This window comes from Gossypium arboreum, chromosome 10 (genome assembly GCF_025698485.1).
Source record: "Gossypium arboreum isolate Shixiya-1 chromosome 10, ASM2569848v2, whole genome shotgun sequence".
NCBI lineage: Eukaryota > Viridiplantae > Streptophyta > Magnoliopsida > Malvales > Malvaceae > Gossypium > Gossypium arboreum.
Genome location: NC_069079.1, coordinates 126,281,931 through 126,304,494, shown reverse-complemented (window position 1 = coordinate 126,304,494; position 22,564 = coordinate 126,281,931). Strand labels below are relative to the sequence as shown.

The 22,564-nt window shown below is 29.0% G+C and overlaps 1 protein-coding gene and 2 long non-coding RNA genes across 3 annotated transcripts; all 3 read right to left on the bottom strand.

Annotated features, from left to right (window-relative positions):
• Positions 1 to 1,894: 1,894 nt before the first annotated feature.
• On the bottom strand, positions 1,895 to 3,076 carry LOC128281947 (uncharacterized). Its single transcript, XR_008272240.1, has 3 exons — positions 3,047 to 3,076; positions 2,079 to 2,144; positions 1,895 to 1,955 (listed from the first exon to the last, which is right to left on the bottom strand). It is a non-coding gene; the product is annotated as an uncharacterized LOC128281947 (long non-coding RNA).
• Positions 3,077 to 3,089: 13 nt separating this feature from the next.
• On the bottom strand, positions 3,090 to 9,240 carry LOC128282185 (uncharacterized). The gene is made up of 7 exons (XM_053020346.1): positions 9,062 to 9,240; positions 8,756 to 8,883; positions 7,107 to 7,164; positions 6,061 to 6,182; positions 5,591 to 5,679; positions 3,204 to 3,439; positions 3,090 to 3,114 (listed from the first exon to the last, which is right to left on the bottom strand). The coding sequence occupies exons 2-7, from the start codon at positions 8,838 to 8,840 to the stop codon at positions 3,090 to 3,092; spliced, it is 615 nt and encodes a 204-aa protein (XP_052876306.1). The 5' UTR covers positions 8,841 to 8,883; positions 9,062 to 9,240.
• Positions 9,241 to 20,613: 11,373 nt separating this feature from the next.
• LOC108463397 (uncharacterized) lies at positions 20,614 to 21,466 on the bottom strand. Its single transcript, XR_001868061.2, has 2 exons — positions 21,249 to 21,466; positions 20,614 to 20,880 (listed from the first exon to the last, which is right to left on the bottom strand). It is a non-coding gene; the product is annotated as an uncharacterized LOC108463397 (long non-coding RNA).
• Between the last annotated feature and the right edge of the window lie 1,098 nt (positions 21,467 to 22,564).

The window sequence follows — 22,564 nt, the reverse complement described above, 5'->3', positions numbered from 1 at the left end:
CCAAAACACAAGGTGCTCACGAAATTCGGTTTGCAAATTCCTTGCCCATTAAGAAGTCCTCTTTGCTTAATTCGCCATGCCATTCTCACTCATATGCCCTAGGCGCATATGCCAAAGTTTAGTAATATCATCATCTGACAAGGAAGAGGAAGCGACAGCTGCATCACCAGTAACAGTAGAACCCTGTAAAACATATAACTTGGCAATCTTTCTTTGCCCTTTCATCACAACAAGGACCCTTTGGAAATCTTTAAAACCCCACTTTCAGGTGTGTATATCCACTTTTGAATCAAGAGTACTCAACAAAATTAAATTTCTTTTCAATTCTGGAACATGCCGCACGTCACTAAGTGTTCTGACAACTCCATCAAACATCTTAACTTTAATTGTTCCAACACCTGCGATTTTACATGAAGCATTATTTCCCATCAAAACAACACCTTCAGATACTGTTTCATAAGTTGTAAACCAATCCCGATTGGGACTCATGTGGAAGGTGCAACTGAATCAAGTATCCACTCTCGCTTACTTTAGAATCATTGATGAAGCAACTAGAAGTTCACCATCGCCGTAGTCTTCTACAACATCGACTTCACCGAATTTTCCATTTGTTTTCCTTTTGATTCGCAGCCTCCTTTTAATCTTATTTTGTAGCTTATAGCACTCAGATTTAATGTGCCCTTTCTTCTTGCGAAGTTGCAAGTTTTACCTCTGCTTGAAGATTTCGATCTACCCTTAGATTTACCACGAGGATTCCGTTCTCGTGTTCTACCACGATCATCATCAACATTCCGGTCTTGTCTCCCACGAACAATGAGACCCTCTCCCTGAGAGTTGGGTTTAACCACAAGATGCTTCATCTTATCATACGAGGTTAAAGAATCATAAACCTCATCAACTGTGAGAGACTCGCGGCTATATAAAATCGTGTCTCTAAAGGTTGAATAAGACGGGGGCAACGAACAAAGTAGAATCAACCCTAGATCTTCCTTATCATACTGAACCTCCATGGCCTCCAAGTTTGAGAGAATTTCTTTAAACACCGTTAAGTGTTCGTGTCTGACGCACCTTCCTCCAAACGATGAGCATAAAGACGCCGCTTCATATGCAACTTGCTTGTTAGAGTTTTCGACATACATATTTGTTCTAGCCTCTTCCATAATGCAATGGCAGTTTTCTTTTCATCACATCCCGCAAAATTTCGTTGGACAAATGCGATGTAATTGTGTTAATGCCTTTCGATCCTTACGCTTCTTCTTCATCATCGTTAATGTCGAAGGCATCTTATCTATCCTAGCGGGGCATCCTCTAGATCCATCTGCAAGAAGCGCTTGCATCTTAATTTGCCACAACGCAAATCGGTGTTATGTCCAACAATGAATTTCATACTTCAAAGACGCCATTACCGTGATCGAGATGAATAACCCTAAGCTCGATACCAATTTGTGAAAAATAAAATAGAATAAAATAAATAAAATAAAGAACACATAAATTTTACGTGGAAACCCTTTGGAAAAAAACCACGGCAAGAGGAGAAGAAAATTCACTATGTCGAAAAATTTTACTCAAATACAAGAGGAATAGACTATGTCTATTTATAGGCTTGCAAAGCCATATTCTAGTAGGATTGAAACACCTTATCCTAATCAATATAAAATAGATGGAGTTTAATAAGGTTTAAAACCTTATTCTAAAATAAAATAAAAGAAGTCTAGTTCTATATGGATTTTACTTTTATTTTATTTTCCATCGTATTTTATTTAAATAAGAATTTGGGTCACTTAATTCTAACATTGATATATTTTGATAAGAAAAAAAGAGAGGAAAAAACTCAAGTCATGATTCAATTCAACCCATAAACATTTTCTGATTGAGTGAATTCAAGAATGATTTACCTGTGGGGGGTGAATAGCTCCAAGACTGTTGTATGATCTCCTCAGCATTTGAAACAAATTCTGGGGTGAAAATGGAGAAAAAAATAAATTTAGATAAATTATTTAAAGCTAAGGAAACTAGTAAAAAGCCAAGCATTTAATTTGGTTTTTGAAATATGATTTATTGAGGAATTTAATATAAACCTGAATATGTTGATGTAGAAGTTTGATATAAAGAGAAGCCTCTTCAAGGACTGAAGCTATATCAGCCTGCAATAATAAATTCAACCAAATTTGCTTCTTTATTTGCCAAAAGACAAAAGACAATTAATTTTTAATGTAAAAATAGACAATCTAATTAAGGAAATAAAGATGTTTGCTTAATTTAATGTTGGTGACTTGGTCTTTATGAATCAAAGTAATTTTATATTATTAAATAGTTCAATTGAGTCCTTATATTATTAAAAAGTTAAAAAATTAAATAATTCCAAATTGTAACAGAGTTAATATTTATTGTAAAATAATATATTGAAAATTAATTTTTTAATTGCAGTTCAATTTCAAACAAAACTTTAAAACTATTAACTTCGTTAAATAATAAATATTAAATTTATTTCAGTTTGACCTTATTTGATTATTTTCAATAATATAAAGACTAAATTGATCTATTTAATAGTAGATGAACTAATTTGATCAAGTCTATATAATACAAGGACCCATTCACCCTTCATTTACATTGAATATGATTATGTCATGGTTTATATTATTTAGACTCGAGTGTAAGTGTTAGATATAAGTATATGCCTAAATAGACGATAAAATAGCATTTCAATCCTCCATAAATAATCTAATTATAAATTAATATATTGTAAATTTGTACTTTTGTCCTAAAATTAGAAAAATATCATTTTAATCCTTTAAAAGTAATGAAATTATGAATTAATAAATAATAAATTTATATTTTCACTCTTCAAAAATTTACAATTTAATTTTAATCTCTTAAATAAATCCCGGATTGCTCTAAATGTGTTTTTAAAAGATTCTAAAGATTATATTTTTATACTCATGTTCGAATATGCGTAAAAACATGAATGTCATACACGAATATTTTAGACAGGACACAAATAACTAAAAATATAAAAAAATAAAAGTAATGTAAACAAAACACTAACCTTTCCATAGGGGGAAACTAACTTTTGAAGAGCTGTGATTTTGTCACTTAGCTTGTGGCTTCTCCTCACTGGCATATTCAACTACAATGGAACATAAAAGGAAAAACTTGAAACTTGGTTTTTTTTATTCATTGAAATTATGTTAAAAGATACATACATTCTCAATTTCTCATTAATTTTCATCATATATTGCAAATTCCATACCCTGAAATCACTGATTCCTGGTTCTGTTTCAATGTTTTGTTGAGCAGATTGTTGTTGTTGAAAGGAAGACACCTTTTGTCTCTTGTTCTTATTCCACTCATTCAAAGCAATAGTTGGATTTAATGGCGTTTGCTCTTGGTGAAACTCAATTGAAGGACGTTTTCGTCCATTTTGCAAGTTTTGAATGTCCTGAGAGGAAAAAAAGAAGAAGAAGAAGAAGAAGAAATCAACCCGTTTTCAAAGATTAAAAACATAACTTTATCTTACATTTAATATATTCAAACCTAGTTTTTTTAAAAAAAATCTACCATATTTTGAATTTAATAATAAATCATTTAATAAATAAATTAAAATAATTTAATATATACTTATGATAATATTGATTATAATTATAAAATAATCAACGCAATCTTTAATTAATAATAGTGTAAATTAATACTTTTATATAGATCTACATATTTATTGTATTTAAAATAAAAGATACATTTAATTAATTCGTATTTTTTATATATAAAATATTTGCACATAACCATTTGCTGACTTTTGGCGAGTAAGTGCACTATATTGAAATCATCATCATTCATTTGTAAAACCTTAGTGTTAGTATTGTATTAGAATCGCCACCATTTATGTTAATAATATTTAAATAAATTTAAACTATAAGCTCTCTCTAATTTACACAAAAGAAGAAACTTAGAAAAACTTATGAAAATAATGAAAAATTGACATTTAGGGTAAGTAATTGACACTTATTTATAGGGTAAGTAGTCAATCTTAGATTTAAACTAACCTTTTAATGAAAATAGGAAGAAATTAGCATTTATTTATAGGATAAATATGAGCATGAGAGTGCCTTCTAATCAATGTGGGACAAAAATTAACTTTTAAGGGTTTAAAATTATTTTTAATAAAAATAGTAAAGAAGTAAGCTATTAAAGTATTCTTTGGTGAATGTGGGATTAAAATAAAATGTAAGCTATTAAAGTATGATCTAGTAGATGTGGGATTAATAGTAAAGAAGTAAGCTATTGAAGTATTCTTTAGTGAATGTGGGATTAAAATAAGAGGTGAGCTATTAGAGTATTCTCTGGTCGATGTGGAATTAAAATTAACTTTTTCATGAAAATAGTGATAAAGTAAATTATGAGAGTATTCTCTAGTCAACATGAGATTAAAATTAACTTTTAATAAAAATACGGAAGAAATTGACACTTATTTATAGGGTAAGTGTGAGTATAAAAGTGTATTCTAGGGATTAAAATTAACTTTTAAAGAGATTAAAATTAATTTTTATGAAAATAATGAAAAAGTGAGCTATGAGAGTAATCTTTAGTCAATGTGAGATTTAAAATTAATTTTTAATAAAAATAGTGAAAAAATTGTCAAAGTAAGAAATGAGAGGATTCTCTAGTTGATGTGAGATAAACATTAAGTACTCTTTAATGAAAGTGAAAAATTGGCAATTATTTATAGAATAAATGTGAGTATGAGAGTATTCTCTAGCCAACGTGGAACTAAAATTAACTTTTAATAAAAATAGTGAAGTAAGCTATGAGAATATTCTTTAGTTGATGTGAGATTAAAATTAACTTTTTAATTTCTTGATTATATCTAAAGTATATATTTCTTTATCTAATTAATTTATTTGTAAATTAAAAAAATCTATTGCATATGTTATCAAAGCTAAAGTATGTACATTTTTATTTTATCAATTTATTTGTAAATTAAAAAAACTCTTAGACTAGAAAAATAAATGGTACTTCTAAGTTATTAAAAATATTTTTTTAAGTTATATTAAACATACTTTTTTTTCTTTTTAAGGGCTAAAGTGTAATTTTACTATATATTAATTTATAATTTCTTTATTTATAAGAGGTTTGAATTGAAAATTTTTCATTTTGAGAGAGCCAAAGTTCTATTTCACTATATATTAATTTATAATTTCTCTATTTATAAGATGACTAAATTGAAACTTTTTCATTTTTGAAAAGGAATCAGATTTACCTCTAAATAGAAAAATTATTATTTTTCTTTGTCTTTTCATAAATTTTTCAAAGGAAGAAACTCTAGAGAGCTTATGAAAATTGTGAAGACATTTATTTAGAAGGTAAATGTGAATTATAGAAGTGTTTTCTAATCGATTTGGAATTAAATATCGGCTGTATGAAGAATTGTCACATATCAACAAAATGAGTATACCATGTGTTATAAAATTAGACAACCGGAATCTTAACATCTTGTAATATATATATATATATATATATATATATAAAAGTTATAGTATTGCCGTATGACTTATCAAATATATATAAAAAAGAAGTAGGATTAGAGTTTACATACCGATTCAAAGTGTGGAATTGCTAGCTTGTTGCTGAGTGACATAGAAGGTTGAAAATAGGTGCCAAAGTTGAAGCTACCAAATTGATGATCTAGCACCAAACAAAGGGTATTTTTACTATTTTATGATATTACTTTTGCAGGTAAAAATTCATGTATATATGAATATCATGAACTAAATAGAAATGGTATGAAAGAATATTTTACATATTTAAGAGGTGTTTATGAGTCGATTTTAATTTTAATTTTAAAAACATTTGGGTTAATTTTAGCTTAGACTCACTTATTTTACGGTTTAAAAATAAAAAATATTTTTATTTAAATTTAATGATAAAATATATACATATTAATATAAATTCATTTATATATTTTCTAAAAGTAAAATTGGCCAAATGATTGAAAGGTTTAAGCACAAGCCGGGCCCTGAAAACCAACCCTCTAATGCAAAAATGTGATGGAGGTATTATCCAAACCTCGTAAATCAGAGATAAAGTGGGACTGATAAGGAGCAGCAAAGGCCCCATATCCTAGCTGGTCGCCATTGTTGAATGTTTTATATTCCGCAGAAAAGGCATCATCCACCTGAACATTTCTGCTAAAAAAGGTGTAAAAAGGAACATATTGCGGCCAATTAATTTGGATTTTCTTTTACAAACAATGTAGCAATCCGAGAAAAATTAAATATTTATATCCAACACATATATATTTTTTTTGAATTTAAGTTAATTTATGAGTTTCTGATTTAATTTTCTTGTTTTTCCCATCCATGGAAAGGATTAGCCTTACTTATGCAAACGATTCCATTTTATTATTATACTTGCAATTTTTTTTATATTTTATTTTGAGGCATCATTTGGGTAAATTAGCAACATATGCTAATTTTGGAAGATAGTGAGAGAAATATGTCGATTTTGGAAGGAAAAACAGAAAACGCTTCTTGCAAGAAGAGTTTTCTTCTGACATGTTTGAAAACGCATTTTACAAAATGCGTTTTCTTTAATAACTTGATACATCGACTTCTTTAATTAGATAGTTAAATATTAATGGTTTTGCCCTTAAGTCCTAAGTTTGATTCCTCCTCTACTCACATTTGTTAATACATCAACTTCTTTGATTAGATGGTTAAATATTAATAATTTTGTCATTGAGTCTTGAGATCGATTCATCTTCTACTCACATTTTTATTTAAAAAAAAGTTAAAACAAAATGAAATAAAAAGTACAAAAGAGCTGATATATCAAGTTATTAAAGAAAACACGTTTTACACAAAACGTGTTTTTAGACATGTAAGAAGAAAACACTTCCTGCAGGATGCGTTTTATATTTCTTTCTCCAAAATCGACCTATTTCTCTAAATAACAAAAAAAATTAACCTAAATCTCTAATATTATTTAAAAATGACATTTTCTTCGCATTTACCCATATCAATTAGTTAATATAAATTTATGTGATATAAAAACTTTGTGTTCTTAATTAATTGTTGCATAAAACTATATTTTAGTGAAGGTAGAATATATACCCTATAGTTTCCATCCGCATAAGGACATCCGAATATGACATCTGAGCTTCATTGTTTCCTATAAAGAGAGACAACAAAAATAAGTACAAAACTATATCATATATTTTATAAAGTCAAAAGAAAACCTATTGTGATTCCGAGGTTTAACCTTGTTACTTTATGCAATCATTTTTTCATAGGATTCTAAGACATTTTCCGCCATCACCCTATATAATGTCTTTCTTAGGTATATAAGAGTAAATTACATCTAAAGTCATTAAATTATTAATAAATTTATATTTTGATCACTTAATATCAAAAGTTATAAAATAGTTATTGAACTGTTCAAAAGTTTTTATTTAACCAATCGAAAGCTTTCACTCCTCTTCTCTTATATAGTTCAATTTTTTTTTCATGAATCAGTTTCGAGTGTCATGAATCTATGAACCGAAATCCAAGCAAATTTCTTCTCTAATCTCCAACACTGATTGTTTCATTAACTTGGATATAAGGTATGCGTTTTTACTCACCGATGAATACTTATCCACCGTACTGATTATTAAATAATTGCTTGGAGCTCGCCAGTTGAACTTTTTTTGTTAAACAATTTAACAGTCCAGTGATTTATATAAAAACTTTTAAATAGTTTAATGATATTTTTTTATTTCTCAAGGTATCTACCGGAGCGAGCTTAATAACTAATCTTCGGCATTTTGTGTACCCATCAAGGAGATAAATATTGGCATGAGTTTTAAAGTTACTCCATGCTCAAGGTAAAGATCGAACCCTCAACTATTAGTTAAGGTAAGAGAGACCCTTGCCATCTCACTTAACTCCCATGATTAGTTCAATGACCACTTTATAAATTTTTAAAATTGAGTAACCAAAACGTAAAAATACTAATAATTTAATGAACTTAGATGTAATTTACCCTATATACATTCAAAGGCATTGTCCTCTTTGGATGTACACCACAAATATCAATAGAACAACTCAGTAGTTTGGTAGGAACCTAAGAAGAAAATGTTGAAATCTCTAACTCAACAAATTAACGAGAACGGAAATAAATGAAAGAATGATTATTAAATCTTTATGAACTTTGGCTCACAATTTAAAGATTACATTGAATCAATATTTATAGCTCTTTTTACAATCCAATAACTGCTATTAACATATTACTAACACACACTAATAAATCAGAAACTAAGTAACTAAAATAGCCACAATAAACACATGCTTTAACTTACTAATTATAACTTCTAAAATTCTTTTTGTGAGACTGGAATTAAATTGTATATTTTTATAATAGTAAAAATATAATTTTTCTATTTTAATAATCTATATCTTTATAATTTTAAATAATTAAATAATTTTTATCATTTCAAGGTTAAAGTACAATTTTACCATTATTAATTTAAAATTTTATAAATCATAAAAGGACTTAAATAGAAAATTTTCCATTTTAAGATGCCATCAGGCTGCCACCACCTTGGATTCGCCACTGATCTAACAGAATACCTCCGAGTCTAAACGCAAGAAAAACATCCTAAAACTCATTAACTACGGGATGATATCCACGATTCGAATCCAGAGCTTCTTTCTCTATTTTTTAGACTAATCTCGTAGATTTAGATATATATATATATATAAGTATATATACACATACATACCAATGTTGTTGAACTGTGAGGGCAGTGGCAAACTCGAAAGTAGAGCGTTCCTCATGATCAATAACTGGTTCGGGTTTTTCTTCATATAGAAATGATATCAAACACCTTCCATGCTCGAAGATCAGAAGCTGCAATCTCAAATTGAGACAACAATTTGGGAAATTTTTGATAAATTCGCAAAACATTATACATTAACATACAATCTGAGCCGTAAACTGTCACGCCCCGAATTCAAAGATTTCGAAAAACGTAAGAAAATCATAATAATAAACTTAAAAAAATGCTGACGAAAAATCATAACCTCACCTCAGATCGGAGCCGGCACCGGCAAACGACGAAATGAAGCAGATGAAGAGGGGATGTAAATTCAAGTTATAGAGTAAGATTTGTAAACAGTGAGATCATAGTTTATTTATTGCATGAAAATAAATATGAAACGTCTCTAAGGTGTGTCATCAAAGGATGGGAATATATAAGCATAAAGGGTGGCTCTTCATTGCTGGCAAGATTGATGATCAGTTTAATGTCACTTTCAAATAAAAATTTGACTTCGTTTTATTAATGGGAATGGATTAATTATTGAAAAAAGAAATTGTCAAAACTTAAACTTGGTGATGAATCAACTCAGTATAAACTCAGTTGTAGAGATATGGCAATACAAAACCTCTGAGTTCATTTTGCTCAAAATTCTCTAATGACTTATTTGATGATACAATTTTACAAAAAATCATTTTAACCCTCGTTAATTTTTTCTCTCTTCTAACTCTTGAACTTTTACTATTTTATAGGTAAACCATGCCAGTAATCACTAATCTCTAAGTTTTATTTTAGACACTAAATTGAAAAAAATTATAATTTGGTCATTAAATTATTTAAATTTTTTTATTTAAGTCACTAGGTTGTTAAGTTTTTTTTTTAAAAGTTCTGCTATTAAGCTCAAAGTGACATTTCGACTTTTGGTATGGTGGATCAATACCCATTGACGGAGTAGTAGAACATACCTTAGGTCTAAAACGATCTAACAATCAGTGCCAGAAATCGGGGAACAGAACTGTTTGAATTTTGATTTGCAGATTCATAACGTCCAAAGTTATTTCATAAAAAAAAAAACTGAATTGTAGAATAAAAATGAAAAAGAAAACTTTCGATTGGTATATGCAATGTTAATAAAGAAAGTCATATAACATCGGTTTTAACAACCCGATGACTTGAAATAAAAATATTTGAATAATTTAACGACCAAATTATAACTTTTTTTTAGTTAAATGACTAAAACGAAAACTGCCAGTTCAAAACTTATGGTTTAAAAAAATGCTAAAAGTAATTAATAAACCAAAATGCAAAGGGGTTTGGTGAAAGAGATTACCTTAAAATTGCATAAGTATTTTAATAATTTTATATAAATAAAATAGAGCGTAAAACATTTGACCAAGTAAGACTTGAAAGTCAGCTAAGCAATTAGTAAGTTTCTCTTTGTCTTTTCATTTACACTTCGCAGTACATTGATGCAAATAAATTTAAAATTTACATGTGTAACCATATTGATGCAAATAAATTTAAAATTTACAATTGACTTAAATATTCTACATTTCATAATATATATATTTGCTTGCCTCTTGATTATCTTCCCTATGGTAGAAGTCAAAATGTCTCCATTTTCTCTTATTGAAATAATATAAAACATTTTGACCAAATAAGACTCTAAATTCAACTACCAAGCTTCTCTTTGTTTTTTACCTACATTATTGAGCACCTTTTTTACCATATATTAATCACTAATTAAGGTGTTATAATCTTGTTATACGTTCTGATTATATTTGCTCTCAATTCATAGATAGGAGGATAATACGCTTCAGTGCATTTGAACTTACGTCCTCCTATATTGACAACAATGCGCATTCCAATTGAATCTTATTAAAATATCTTTACATTAAAGGGTAATTAATATTATTATAAGATATTTTTATCTTTTCATAATTTTATATAATTTTCAAATAAAACAATTTAAAATCAATCACAAAACAAATAAATTCATATAAAATACTTTTAACATTTTATTAATAATCATTTGTTGATATATTTTTAATGAAAATATTTCGTTCACCTACCTATAAAATCTAGTATATATATATATATAAAAGAAATCATAGTAAAATATTATAAAATAAAAATTGTGCATGCTATAATTTAAATGTCACTATTTTTTATACATCAATTAATTGATTTAAGTTCAAAACACTACCTAAATTTTCTTAATATCCCCTTCACTAACCTTTCTAGCAATTTTTTTTTTACATGCAGTCCTTCATAAATTAGAAAATTTTAGATTGTAAACATATATTCCATCTGCAGGCCTAGATACATGGCTTTATTAATTTATGAAAACCTAACTTTGGGTTAAAATAGTTAATTAACTTAAATCTAAATTATTCTAATTTAATGGACTGCATGTAAAAAAAAAGAGTAAAGTGCATATTTTGTAATATAATTGTTCAATAGTCGAGTAAGTTAACGGGAATCGAATCGAATTTATGAAAGAAGATTTTCAATTTGACTCGGTTCAATTTTAATTATTACTATTTTAGTAATAAAATTATTTTTATTTATTAGAGTAGACATGTCAATTATTTATTGAGTCACATGATGTTATTTGGTTTAGACACTAAATTGAAAATTGAAGTCAAACTTAAGTACCAAATTGAGCATTGAAGTTAAATTAAGATACCAAATAGCATATTAATTGGTAAAAGTACATGGAGGCCCTTGTACTAGAAGTCTGATTGTATTTTGGCCCCTCTACTAAAATATGAACAAATTAACCCTTGTACGTTAGATTAAATAGTAAATTGATCCTTTCGTTGAAAACTTTACCCATTTAAAATCAGTGACTTAAATAAAAACTTTTGAATAGTGTGACCAAATTGTAACTTTTTTAATTAAAAACTTACCCGTAGTTTAGTGATTAAGAATGTAGTTTACCCATGGATTAGGCATTCTAATTGATCGGGGCTATGATCATGTGTTAATCCAGATCAATAGCCTTGAGGCCGCTAAGATTATTCAAAAGAGACCTATAAGAGGATCTAATTCAGCTTTGATTCCTTAGCTACTGTCACAATTTGACCATTGGAGTATTTCACATATTTCTAAAGGAAACAATCAGGAGATTAATAGTATGGTCAAGCTGGCACATAAGGGAAGCCATGAATTGCGAATAATTGAAGTATCCCCGCTTGGAGGATCGGGCTAGCTCTTGTAATCTATGTTTACTTTATTTTCTTCATTATTACCAAAAAAAAAGTTAAATATTAATTTCTTGAGCTTAAATGTTAACTTCTTTGCCTCCCAAGTGGATTTTATGTTCATCATTAGTTATTTTTATTTTTACTAAACTTATAAATATCAAATTGTAACAATAAAATTATTCAATTATGTAATGTAGGTGTTTAAATTGTAAACTTTTTATTTTGAGTGTTTAAAATAAAAATTTTTATAATTAAATGAATATCAGTATAATTTAATACTCTTATATAAAACTACTTCTAAAAAATATTTATATTAAATTAAAATATTAAATATATTTTTAAGGAAATATATTAAATCTTTTTATTTTTATTAAACTTAAATATTGTTGTTCTTTGCCTTCAAGTGGATTTTATCATTAATTTTTTATTAAATTTATAAAATATCAATTAATTTTCTTCTCTAATTATTTCATTAAAGTTTTTAAGAAAATTATAGTCAAGATCATTAAACTATTAGTAAGTTTATATTTTGATCACTTAATGTCAAAAAGCTATAAAGTGGTCATTAAATTTTTTTAAATTTTTTGGGCTATTAAAATCATTGCCATATAGCTTTCTTCATTCACACCACCGACATCAACTAAAAGCTCTTTTCCCTTCCTCTTTTATGATTTAGTTTTTTTTTTCATGAAATAACTTTAAATGTATCGAATCTACGAACTAAAACCTGAATGATTTTTTTCTTGTCCAATGCCGACTGTAAAATCAACTTGGATATTAGCATGACTTTTCAAATAATTATTAAAAAAACTATTTATTTAGTAAAATATTTGTTGGCATGACAAAATATCAAATCAGCATGAGGTACACGTGGCATGTCACGTGTCGTTGCCTACTTGTTCCGCCAGCCCCTTAATCACTTAACGGTGGAAATAGAAGAAATTTTTAACAGTAGGACCAATTTGCTCATTTCTTGATGTACATGGGCTAATTTGTCCATTTCTTATTAAAATGCAATTTAATTCCTAGTATAGAGAAGTCCATCATACTTTTAGCTATATTAATCCCTTTATATATTTTAAAAATAATATTATTTTATAAATATGTCCAAATACGTTGAACATGGACGTGAGAGACTAATACTTATATGAAGAGAAATGATTGTATGAAACAAAGATATTATTCCTTTCCAATAGTTTAAAGTCTCAACAGTAAATTCATCTTGAATTTCAAGATTTTCATTTGGATTTAATTTTTTTCAAGATAAAAATATCGATATGACATTAAATTATTGAAAAATGGATACAGATGACGTGACGTTCTTGTTTCAAACAATAGTTTCCTAAAAGATTGAAAAGTTGAAATAACGTTAAACATGATAGCATTATCTTGTATCTTAATTCCATTTCTATGCAATTTAGTCCAAAAGCCAAATAGAAAACAAACCAATGTACACACCAAAGAAACTACATAAGAAAGGAAACAAAATAAAAGATAAAGACTTAAATCATAAATAAAACATAAAGTGGAAAACAACAACATATAAAAATAAAAGTACAAACTACATATAAAACTAAAGTTGCCAAAGGTTCAAGGTTGCCCTAATGGTATATATAGAACACTTAACATGCTTGGATAGAGATGATAACAAATAGTGTCGATTTGGATATTTGTAGCTATTCGATTCGTTTTCATCGCTACAGAATCGAACATTACAAAAAGAAATTGAAGAAATCCGACCCGCTATCATCTCTATAAACTCGGGCAGAAGATTAATATATTACTTCACTGCAGTCTGCATCAGCTTCCTTGGTAGCATCACCATTGCTAGAGGAAAACCGGCAGCAAACTCCATTGAAATAGCAGAAAGAAAGGTTAAAGAAGGGAAGAGAAGGTTTCCCATAGAGAGGGCTTTGATAGGAGATCAGTTGCTTGCTTTTTAATAGAGAAAAAGATGGTGGTGAAGGGATCTTCCCAGCATATACTTTAAAAGCAAATATACCCTTCTTCTTTTTTTAAAAAAAAAAATAAAATAAAAATGTAAAGAACTTTTGCTGATGTTCATTTCACTTTATTTGTTTGTTGGGGTTTTATTCTTTTAAATAATTTCAACTGGAGATTTGATCTTTGTGGAATCTACCTCAGGTTTTTTCATGGCTTTAGTGGGTTTGTCGATCTGAACTTTTTTTTAAAATAATAATTCGAACATCAGCACATATTTAAGATAAAAGTTAAGGGGGAAAAAAGGAAATAATTAGTGTTTTCTTTGAACTCTGTCAATGATTTGTTGTTCTAACTATGCCAAAACTTATGAGAACATTCATGATAAAAGCAATGACCCTATTCTTTTTGACTCATGTCAGAGCAAGCTCGGCCTATGACTGATAGTCACGTTGGTAGGACCACTAAGAAGGTTCGAAGGAGGGGAGAGGATCTACCGGTCGCTGGGGGGGTGTCGAGGTGCCTTTGAACGTTACCAAATGGATGATTTCTTTGGTGATGAAGATTTTGATTTAAAAAGAGGGACATGTGATGACAATCTGATCAAGGAGACAATCTGATCAGATCAGGGTTTAAGAGAATCACACTAGTATTATTGATTTGCCGCCAATTGCTGATCCTGTCGAGGCAGTTGACTTGGAAAGTAATACATCGACCTTCAGAGGTGAAGGGAGCAAGGATAGGAATAAGTCTAAAGCTATTGGTAAAAAGCCCCATGCCCAACTCATGATTAATAAAGCTATTGAGGCCCGTATGCCAAATCTAGGGAAGGTTAATGTTCAAAAAAAATTCGAGTCCAACACTTGGTTAAGAACAATGATAAGGCCCATGTGTCTACTGAAAATGCTTCGGCCAATTTCAAGGTTTTAAAAACAGCCACAGCTCTATTTGAAAGTCCACAATATGTTAGCTTACCGAGAGAGATAATAGCAAGATGTAAATAATAGATGAAAATAATAAATGAAAGGGAAAATAAGATGTTCAGTCCAATTATTCATAATCTCAAGAGCCTATTTATATAAGCAATTAAATAACAGAAAAATCAAGAAATTAGGCACTAATAAAATAAGACTCATAATAGGATTCTTAACAACTAGAGAAAAATCTAAACCAAATAAACCCATGATTTTCAACCACTAAATCCTTAATGTGCAACAACTACTTGCCTAGAAACAAGGATAGCAATCAAATTTACTGGTGCCATTCTTCAAATAGGATCCTCCAAAGTGCAAACTCCCATTAATCTCCTCAAATTTTGGAAGGAAAACAATTTGAGAGGTTTGGTGAATATGTCAGCCAGTTGATCTTTACTCTTGCAGTACTTGAGATCAATTACCCCATCATCTTTTAGATCTCTCAACAAATAGTACTTCACATCAATATGCTTGCTTCTACAATGTAATACTGAATTTTTTTCAAGTCTAATAGCTGAGTTGTTGTCACAAAAATTGTTGTAGCTCCTATTCTTTTGAACTTCTACTCCTCCAAGACTTTCCTTAGCCAAATAGCTTGACAAGTACAAGCTATTGCAACAACAAGTCTAGCCTCAGTTGTTGACAAAGAAACAATGGATTGCTTCTTAGATAACCATGAAACAACTCCGATTCCCATCATGAAAACATAACTTGAAGTGCTTTTTCTATCATCTAAATCTCATGCAAAGTCACTGTTAGTGAATCCAAATAAATATGAAATTTCTCCTTTTCTGTAAAACAACTTAAAATCCTTGGTTCCTTGCAAGTAACAAGGATTCTCTTGACAGCCAATAAAAGCATCTCTGTAGGATTCTCCATAAACTTGCTTATCAAACTCATAGAATACATTATGTCAGGTCTTGTACCAGTCAAGTACATTAAGTTGCCAACAATCTACTTATAAAGAGTGTTGTGCACTTTTTTTTTTTCCTTCTTTTCTCAACTTCAAACCAAACTCAATAGGGGTGCTTGCTTGATTACAATCCTTCATATCAAACCTGCTCAAAATATCTTGAACATATTTCCTTTGAGAAATAAATATTCCATCAGCTAATTGCACTACTTCTATACCTAGATGCATCAGATCTGACATTTCAGTTTCAACCTTCATAGACTTTTTGAATTCATTAAACATGGAACTATAGTTTCCAGTGAATATAAGATCATCAACATATAAACTCACAATAAGCATTTTCCATTCATCATCAGTTTTAATAAAAAGAGTAGACTCATAAGTACACCTTGTAAAACCAAATTTTAAGAAATAAGCTTCAATTCGACTATACCAAGCACGCGGGGCTTGTTTCAACCCATATAAAGTTTTTCTTAGTTTATAAACCTTATTTTCACTCCCATGTTTAACATAATCAGCAAGTTGTTCAATAAATACTTGTTCTTGGATCTCACCATGTAAAAATGCCGACTTCACATCTAACTGGAAGATAGGCCAAGAGTATTGGGCTGCAAGCAAAATCACTAATCTGATTGTATCATACCTTGCAACAGGAGTAAAGACTTCTTTGTAATCCACCCCAGACTCCTACGTACTTATAACCTTTGGCCACCAAGTGTGCCTTATACTTGTCAAATTCTCCATTCTCCTTCAATTTTGTCTTGTACACCCATTTGACACCAATTGTCTTGTGCCATTCTGGAAGCTCAGTCAACTCTCATGTATCATTCCTCCCTATAGCTGCAATTTCTTCATCCATTACGAACTAATTCAAAAAATTTAATCATTACAAACTAATTCAACTAATAAGACTCAAGTATCATAGCTGGGAAAAAAATTAAACAAAAAGAAATAAATGAAAAAATGGTACGCATATGATTAGAAGAAATGGAAGAGCAGACGTACCTTTGACCGAATTACACCGCTCTTAGGATCATCACCATGTCTCTTTTTTTTCCCGAGATTAGGTAAGTTGTTATTTTTGCTGGAAATATAATCTACCGTAATACAAATATGTTAGCATTCACTAGAAAAAATAAATAATTAAATATAAAATCAGAAATTACTATGCCATGGTAAATCTATGGCCTTAGAAACGAATTCGCTCTGATCAGTGTAATTGTTCAGTGGACAACGTCCCTCAAGGTTAACACAAACCTTCGGTATTCGTACACTCGAATATGGAAGATGGAGCTCGATTGTTACTGCTCTTCTTGGGAAATCATAGTAGGAACAATTCCCAAGAAAATTTGGAAGGGTCACAGTCGATCCTGCTTAAAACCCAACCCAAACTCCTAGACAAAATTTTCTCTAAAGTGATTAAGGAACAAAAAAACGACTAGAAAACACACATAAAGTGGAGGAGAGGAATGTTTTCAGAGAGAGTTGTTCTTTTCTTTGTTCATTGTGTAAAAATGAGGAAACTAGTAAAAAGGCAATATAGTAAAAAGGCATTGACAATTTTGTAAAAAACCCATAACGACATCTCCACAAAATCTTCAACAACCCCCACTAAATCTTCAACAATTTTGCATTACCAACAGTTTTGTGTTGTCAACTGGGTGTTTTCTTTCATTTTTCATTTTCAATTTCATTTTCCTTCTATGATATCCAGATTCTTGAAGCAATCTTTTTGAAGAATAAAATTCAGATATTTAAAAAAGAAATGAAACAAGTGAAGTTATCCATCTATTATCAGATTCTTTAAGCAGTTCCTTTTGCATATTAATTTTGGTTTCAATAGTTACAGAGAATGATTTCAGCTTCCAAGTTTGTTAACGGTGAAAGTTTATTTGAAAAAGAAGCAAAAAACAAGAAGAAGAGAACACACCTAATCGTTGCATGCAATGATATCAGAAATACCCTAAGTGGGTATATAATATTTGGGGTTTTGATTTCTTCCCACCAAAGAAGTTACCTTAAACCAATCACTGACCATGATTCCATAGCTTCTGGTGTGATGATGGCGTGCGATATTTATGGTGCAAATCACGAGCCTTGGAAGAATTTCAAAAAAGATTCCGTAGATTCTGTTGTTACTGTTTGATGATTCCATCGTTGCTTTCCCTCTTTTCTGAAAGTGATTTCTAGTCTTTTTAACGATCATGAGTTCCTTAATCTTCTTCACGGGTTCATTCCATGCTCACTACACCATTACAAAGAAGAATAAGGACAAACCCCTCAAAATGGAGTTCCCTGAGAGAGTTCGGGTCAAATTCTAGGTTGGTCGACCCCAGGTTGGATTCTTTTTACTATAATTGTATAACAATAAGAATCACTATTGAAAATAAAAATTTAGGCACTTATAAATTAATTTTGTTTATATTATATATTTTATCATTATAATATCTATTATATATATTATTATATTGAGAGAGTGAAGATAAAAACTAATTTATAGATTAATAGTATAGGTATGAACTTATAGCAGGATTTGAAGTAGAGGTTAATAAAGAAGGATTAAAACATTTTGAAAATTAATTTCCACCAATACCTCATTTCTAAGCAAAAAAAAGAAAAAAAGAAAAAAAGAATTGCAAAATAATTTAAGTATAAAAAAAATCATACAACTATTTATAATTTCCAGTCATAATATTTTAGTGGTTTTACTGCATGTGTATTTCATGAAAAGGGAAAAATTAAATAATGAAAAACAATTGCTTTTTATATTTTTATTGACAAATTTTAAAAGAAAAGTTATAATTATAGTTATAGGCATCCGAAAGGCATGAAAGAATAGCAAAGAAAATATCATATAAACCATTCTCATCTCATAATATATACACTTAGTTGCTCATGAGTCGGGTCTAAGTATAATATTAATATTTTTATATTTGTTCAAGTCCTATCTAGCTCGGAACAAGAATATAAAGTTTTGCCCAAATCTATCCATATTTGCAAAAGATTAACCCAAATCTATTTTAAACTCATCTATATTGTTTTTAATTTTTTAAAAATTATTTATATTATTTTAATTTAATATTTAATAATTTTATATATTTTTATTGATTGAAATTTTATATAATTATCTTAACATTATTTTAATGTTTATATTAAAGTAGTATTATATATTTAGTATAGATTTGTTTTTTAAATGTGTTATAAATATATAAAAATAACATAATATATTATAAAACTAAAATGGGTCAAGTAGGGTTCGAGCCTTGAATGTTCAAGCTGAACTCGAACCATATTTTAAACGGATTTAATTTTTACCGAACTCATTTTTCAAGCTTAATATTTTTACCTAAAACCTTTCAAATGTCAAACGAGCCTTTAGACTGAAGCAGATAACTGACCCATGAATAGGTTTATATACCCTACTTCACAAAATTAAAATGTTACAATCATTTTCTTTTTTGCCAAAAATAAAATTTTCATCTTTAGGTATTATAATTCAAATATCAAAATTCACAGTTACTTTAAATTTGTTTTATTTAATTATATACTTTATAATTTCTTAAATGTATATTTATAAATGTAAATTCTTATTTTTTTTAAAAATGTTAATTATTTAAGCTTAAATATTCATTCGATATTTGAAACTTTCTCCTGATTTGATACTTCCAATTTTTTATGATTTATCCTTACTTTTTTCCTTTGACTTTTTAAGTTTACATCTTCTCAAGCCAAGTCTTCCGCTCTCTCTCCACCTAACCCTCCCCTTGCTCTCAGCAAAGAACTCAGGCCTCCTACTCCTTGAGTGGGCCTTGTCCACCCACTTTCACAACAATGCCATTAGCTCAACAGGTTATTTTATTACGCACCCACCTTTTAAGTACAAATATATCTTTAAGTGTGAACATGTTTTAACAACGATTAGGCTTCACTAAAGAATAACAATGACTTGTACTACATGAGCTCACTATGTCTGCACTTGACTACGCTGTATCAGTACATCCACTATAACAGCCTGCCACATCATACTATTCGGACTCCTATAAATACCCCTTCCCTCGATGGAAAAAGGATCAGGACCTTTGTCCCTTTTAGTATCTACCCGTCCTCTTGTCATTAATTTTTAATATATCTATTATAATTGAAAGAGTTTATATTTTAGTGCATTTTAATCTAGTCTTTTATCCAATTTTTTTTCTTTCTAATATATCATAATTACAGGCCCTATTTTATATACCTAATACTTTTAATTTTTAAGTTCTAAATTTCTATTTTCATAGAATGTAATTTGAGAGAAAATCTTTAGATAAAAAGACATGCTCTAGTGAAAAATTTGGATTTGGATTTTATTTTATTATATAAACGATAAAAAATCTATATATTATAGACAAAATAATTGAGATTCAGTTTAATATATATCAATAACGTATAAGCATATGGATTTATGAAATTCAAACATATTTTAAGGATTTTAAATTCATTATTAAATAGGTCTCTAATAAATCCATGGATTCAAAAATTATCATAAATATTATATTTCTAAATAATTTACTACTCAATTTACATTATTTTTAAAATTTAAAATCTTAATTTCCAATCACTACTTAATGAAAATCTCTTCTTTAATTTATTCAATACCATATTCTTATATTTCCACTTAGAAAAAGGAAAAAGAAGAATTTATACCTTTCAAAAATAAAACAGCAAGAAAGGGATAAAAGAAAAAGAAAAAAGAAAAAGAAAAGATTACTTAGAAAGGAAGACAATTTGAGGATTTAAACATTACGCTTACTAAAAGATAATTATTATCATATATTATTGTAAGACCTAAACTTTACTTGGGGCCCAATAAAACCAAATCCAAACATAACCAAATAAATAGCCCATTTACAATATTAAACAGCCCAATTTACATCAGACCCTAGCCCAAATAATAGCCCACTTGCTTAAGGTTTTTTTTCAGCAGTAAACACTTCCCTAAGATGCAGCCACCAAAGTTCAGCCGCATGCCCCTCTGCCTTTGGCCATCACGTGCACCACCCACACCTGACACATCTGCAACAGGGACAAAAACAACAGCAAGAGAAAGCATGCGAGGGATGAGGGAAAGAATAAACAAAAGAACGAAAACAAAAAATAGGAGATGAATGTTTCTTAGATCGGCTTTAAAAAGCCAAAATCTATCATTTGTAAGGGGGGATCGATGGTATTTTGGGGAAGAATCGATCGTATTTTAGGGGAGAACCGTTTGTAAATAGGGGGCTTCTTTTTTCCTTTGTTTTCAAGAAAAAGGGGTATGGATTTTTGAAGATAAAATAAAAAAAAATATTTCTAAGGTGATTACTTGTTACAATTTTTTTTATTCTATTTTTCTTCTTTCATTCGACACAAATACGAAATATAAGAGAGGACGAGAGGCTTACCGGAGTTGCATCGTGTTTTCGCTGTCGAAGGGTCTTGCTTTGTTGGTCGTAATCAGATTTTGGAGGGTGGCTGAGGGCTTGAGATGAGCCTTTCGGCTGAAAAGAAAAGGGGAAATGGGGAGAGTTAGAGAGCATTAAGGATTTTTTTTTCTTTAAAAAAAAGTGGCTAAAGTAAAAAAGATTTTAAAACAGTTTTTTTATTTTAAATAGCACAATAAAACAGCATTGGAAAGGGGAAAGTCAGCATGCGACTTGGGCCATGTGCATTGTCCCTTTAGATGGGGGATTTTCACTTTTAGTCCCTCTCCTTCGCGCCAGCTTCTAAATTGGCCCAGTTCATATTTTATGTTCTTGTAAATTTACCCTGGAATTTGCATACTGTCCCAATTTGGCCCGCGCCCAGGTGCTACATTTAGGAGTTTGGATCTTTTTGCGCTTTTGGTCCCTCCTTATTATTTGCGTGTTCGATTTGGTCCTATTCTCTTTATCTTTATTTCGGATTTGCCCCGAATTTTTGTTTTCAATCCAATTTAATCCTTTTTAGTTAATTTGCCATTTTATTATTAAAATTGATTAATTATATTTATTTATTAATTTTATTATTATTGCTATTATTATTATTATTATTATCATTATTTTTATTCTGTTATTGTTATTATTTCTCTTGTTGTTTTCATTATTATTTATATTATTGTTAGTACTATTAGTACTCTTTAGTTTATTATTATTATTACTATCTCGTCATTATTTTCTATTATTGTTATTAATATACTATTATTATTCTTATTAATGTATTACTATTATTTTTTACTTTATTATTATATTATTACTATTGCTATCATCAAATTATTAAACTAATTAATTTCGTATTGAATTTGTCACATTATATATTTTCATTTTGTATATATTTACATTATTATTGCTATTACTATTATTATTATTATTATTATTATTATTATTATTATTATTAGACATAACATATATTTTATATTATTATCAACTTTAAATACTTTACATATGTTATTTCTTTTAAACTTTTGTATATATCTTTTATATGTTAACGGTTTTAAATTCTTTTATTGTTATTTACTTTGAACTTTGTATACATATCACTTATTTTAAATTTTATCTTAAAGTTTTACTGTGTATTATATTTATATATAAATTTTCATTTAGGCTCTTTTTTTTTAAAAAAATTCTTTAAAACGAAAGAGATGTTTGATATTTGGCAATCTATGGAATCGTGCCCTAACGTGCTGGGTTGCAATTTCTCGTTTGCTCAAATTAATCAAATGTCTATTTAGAATTTCCTTCAT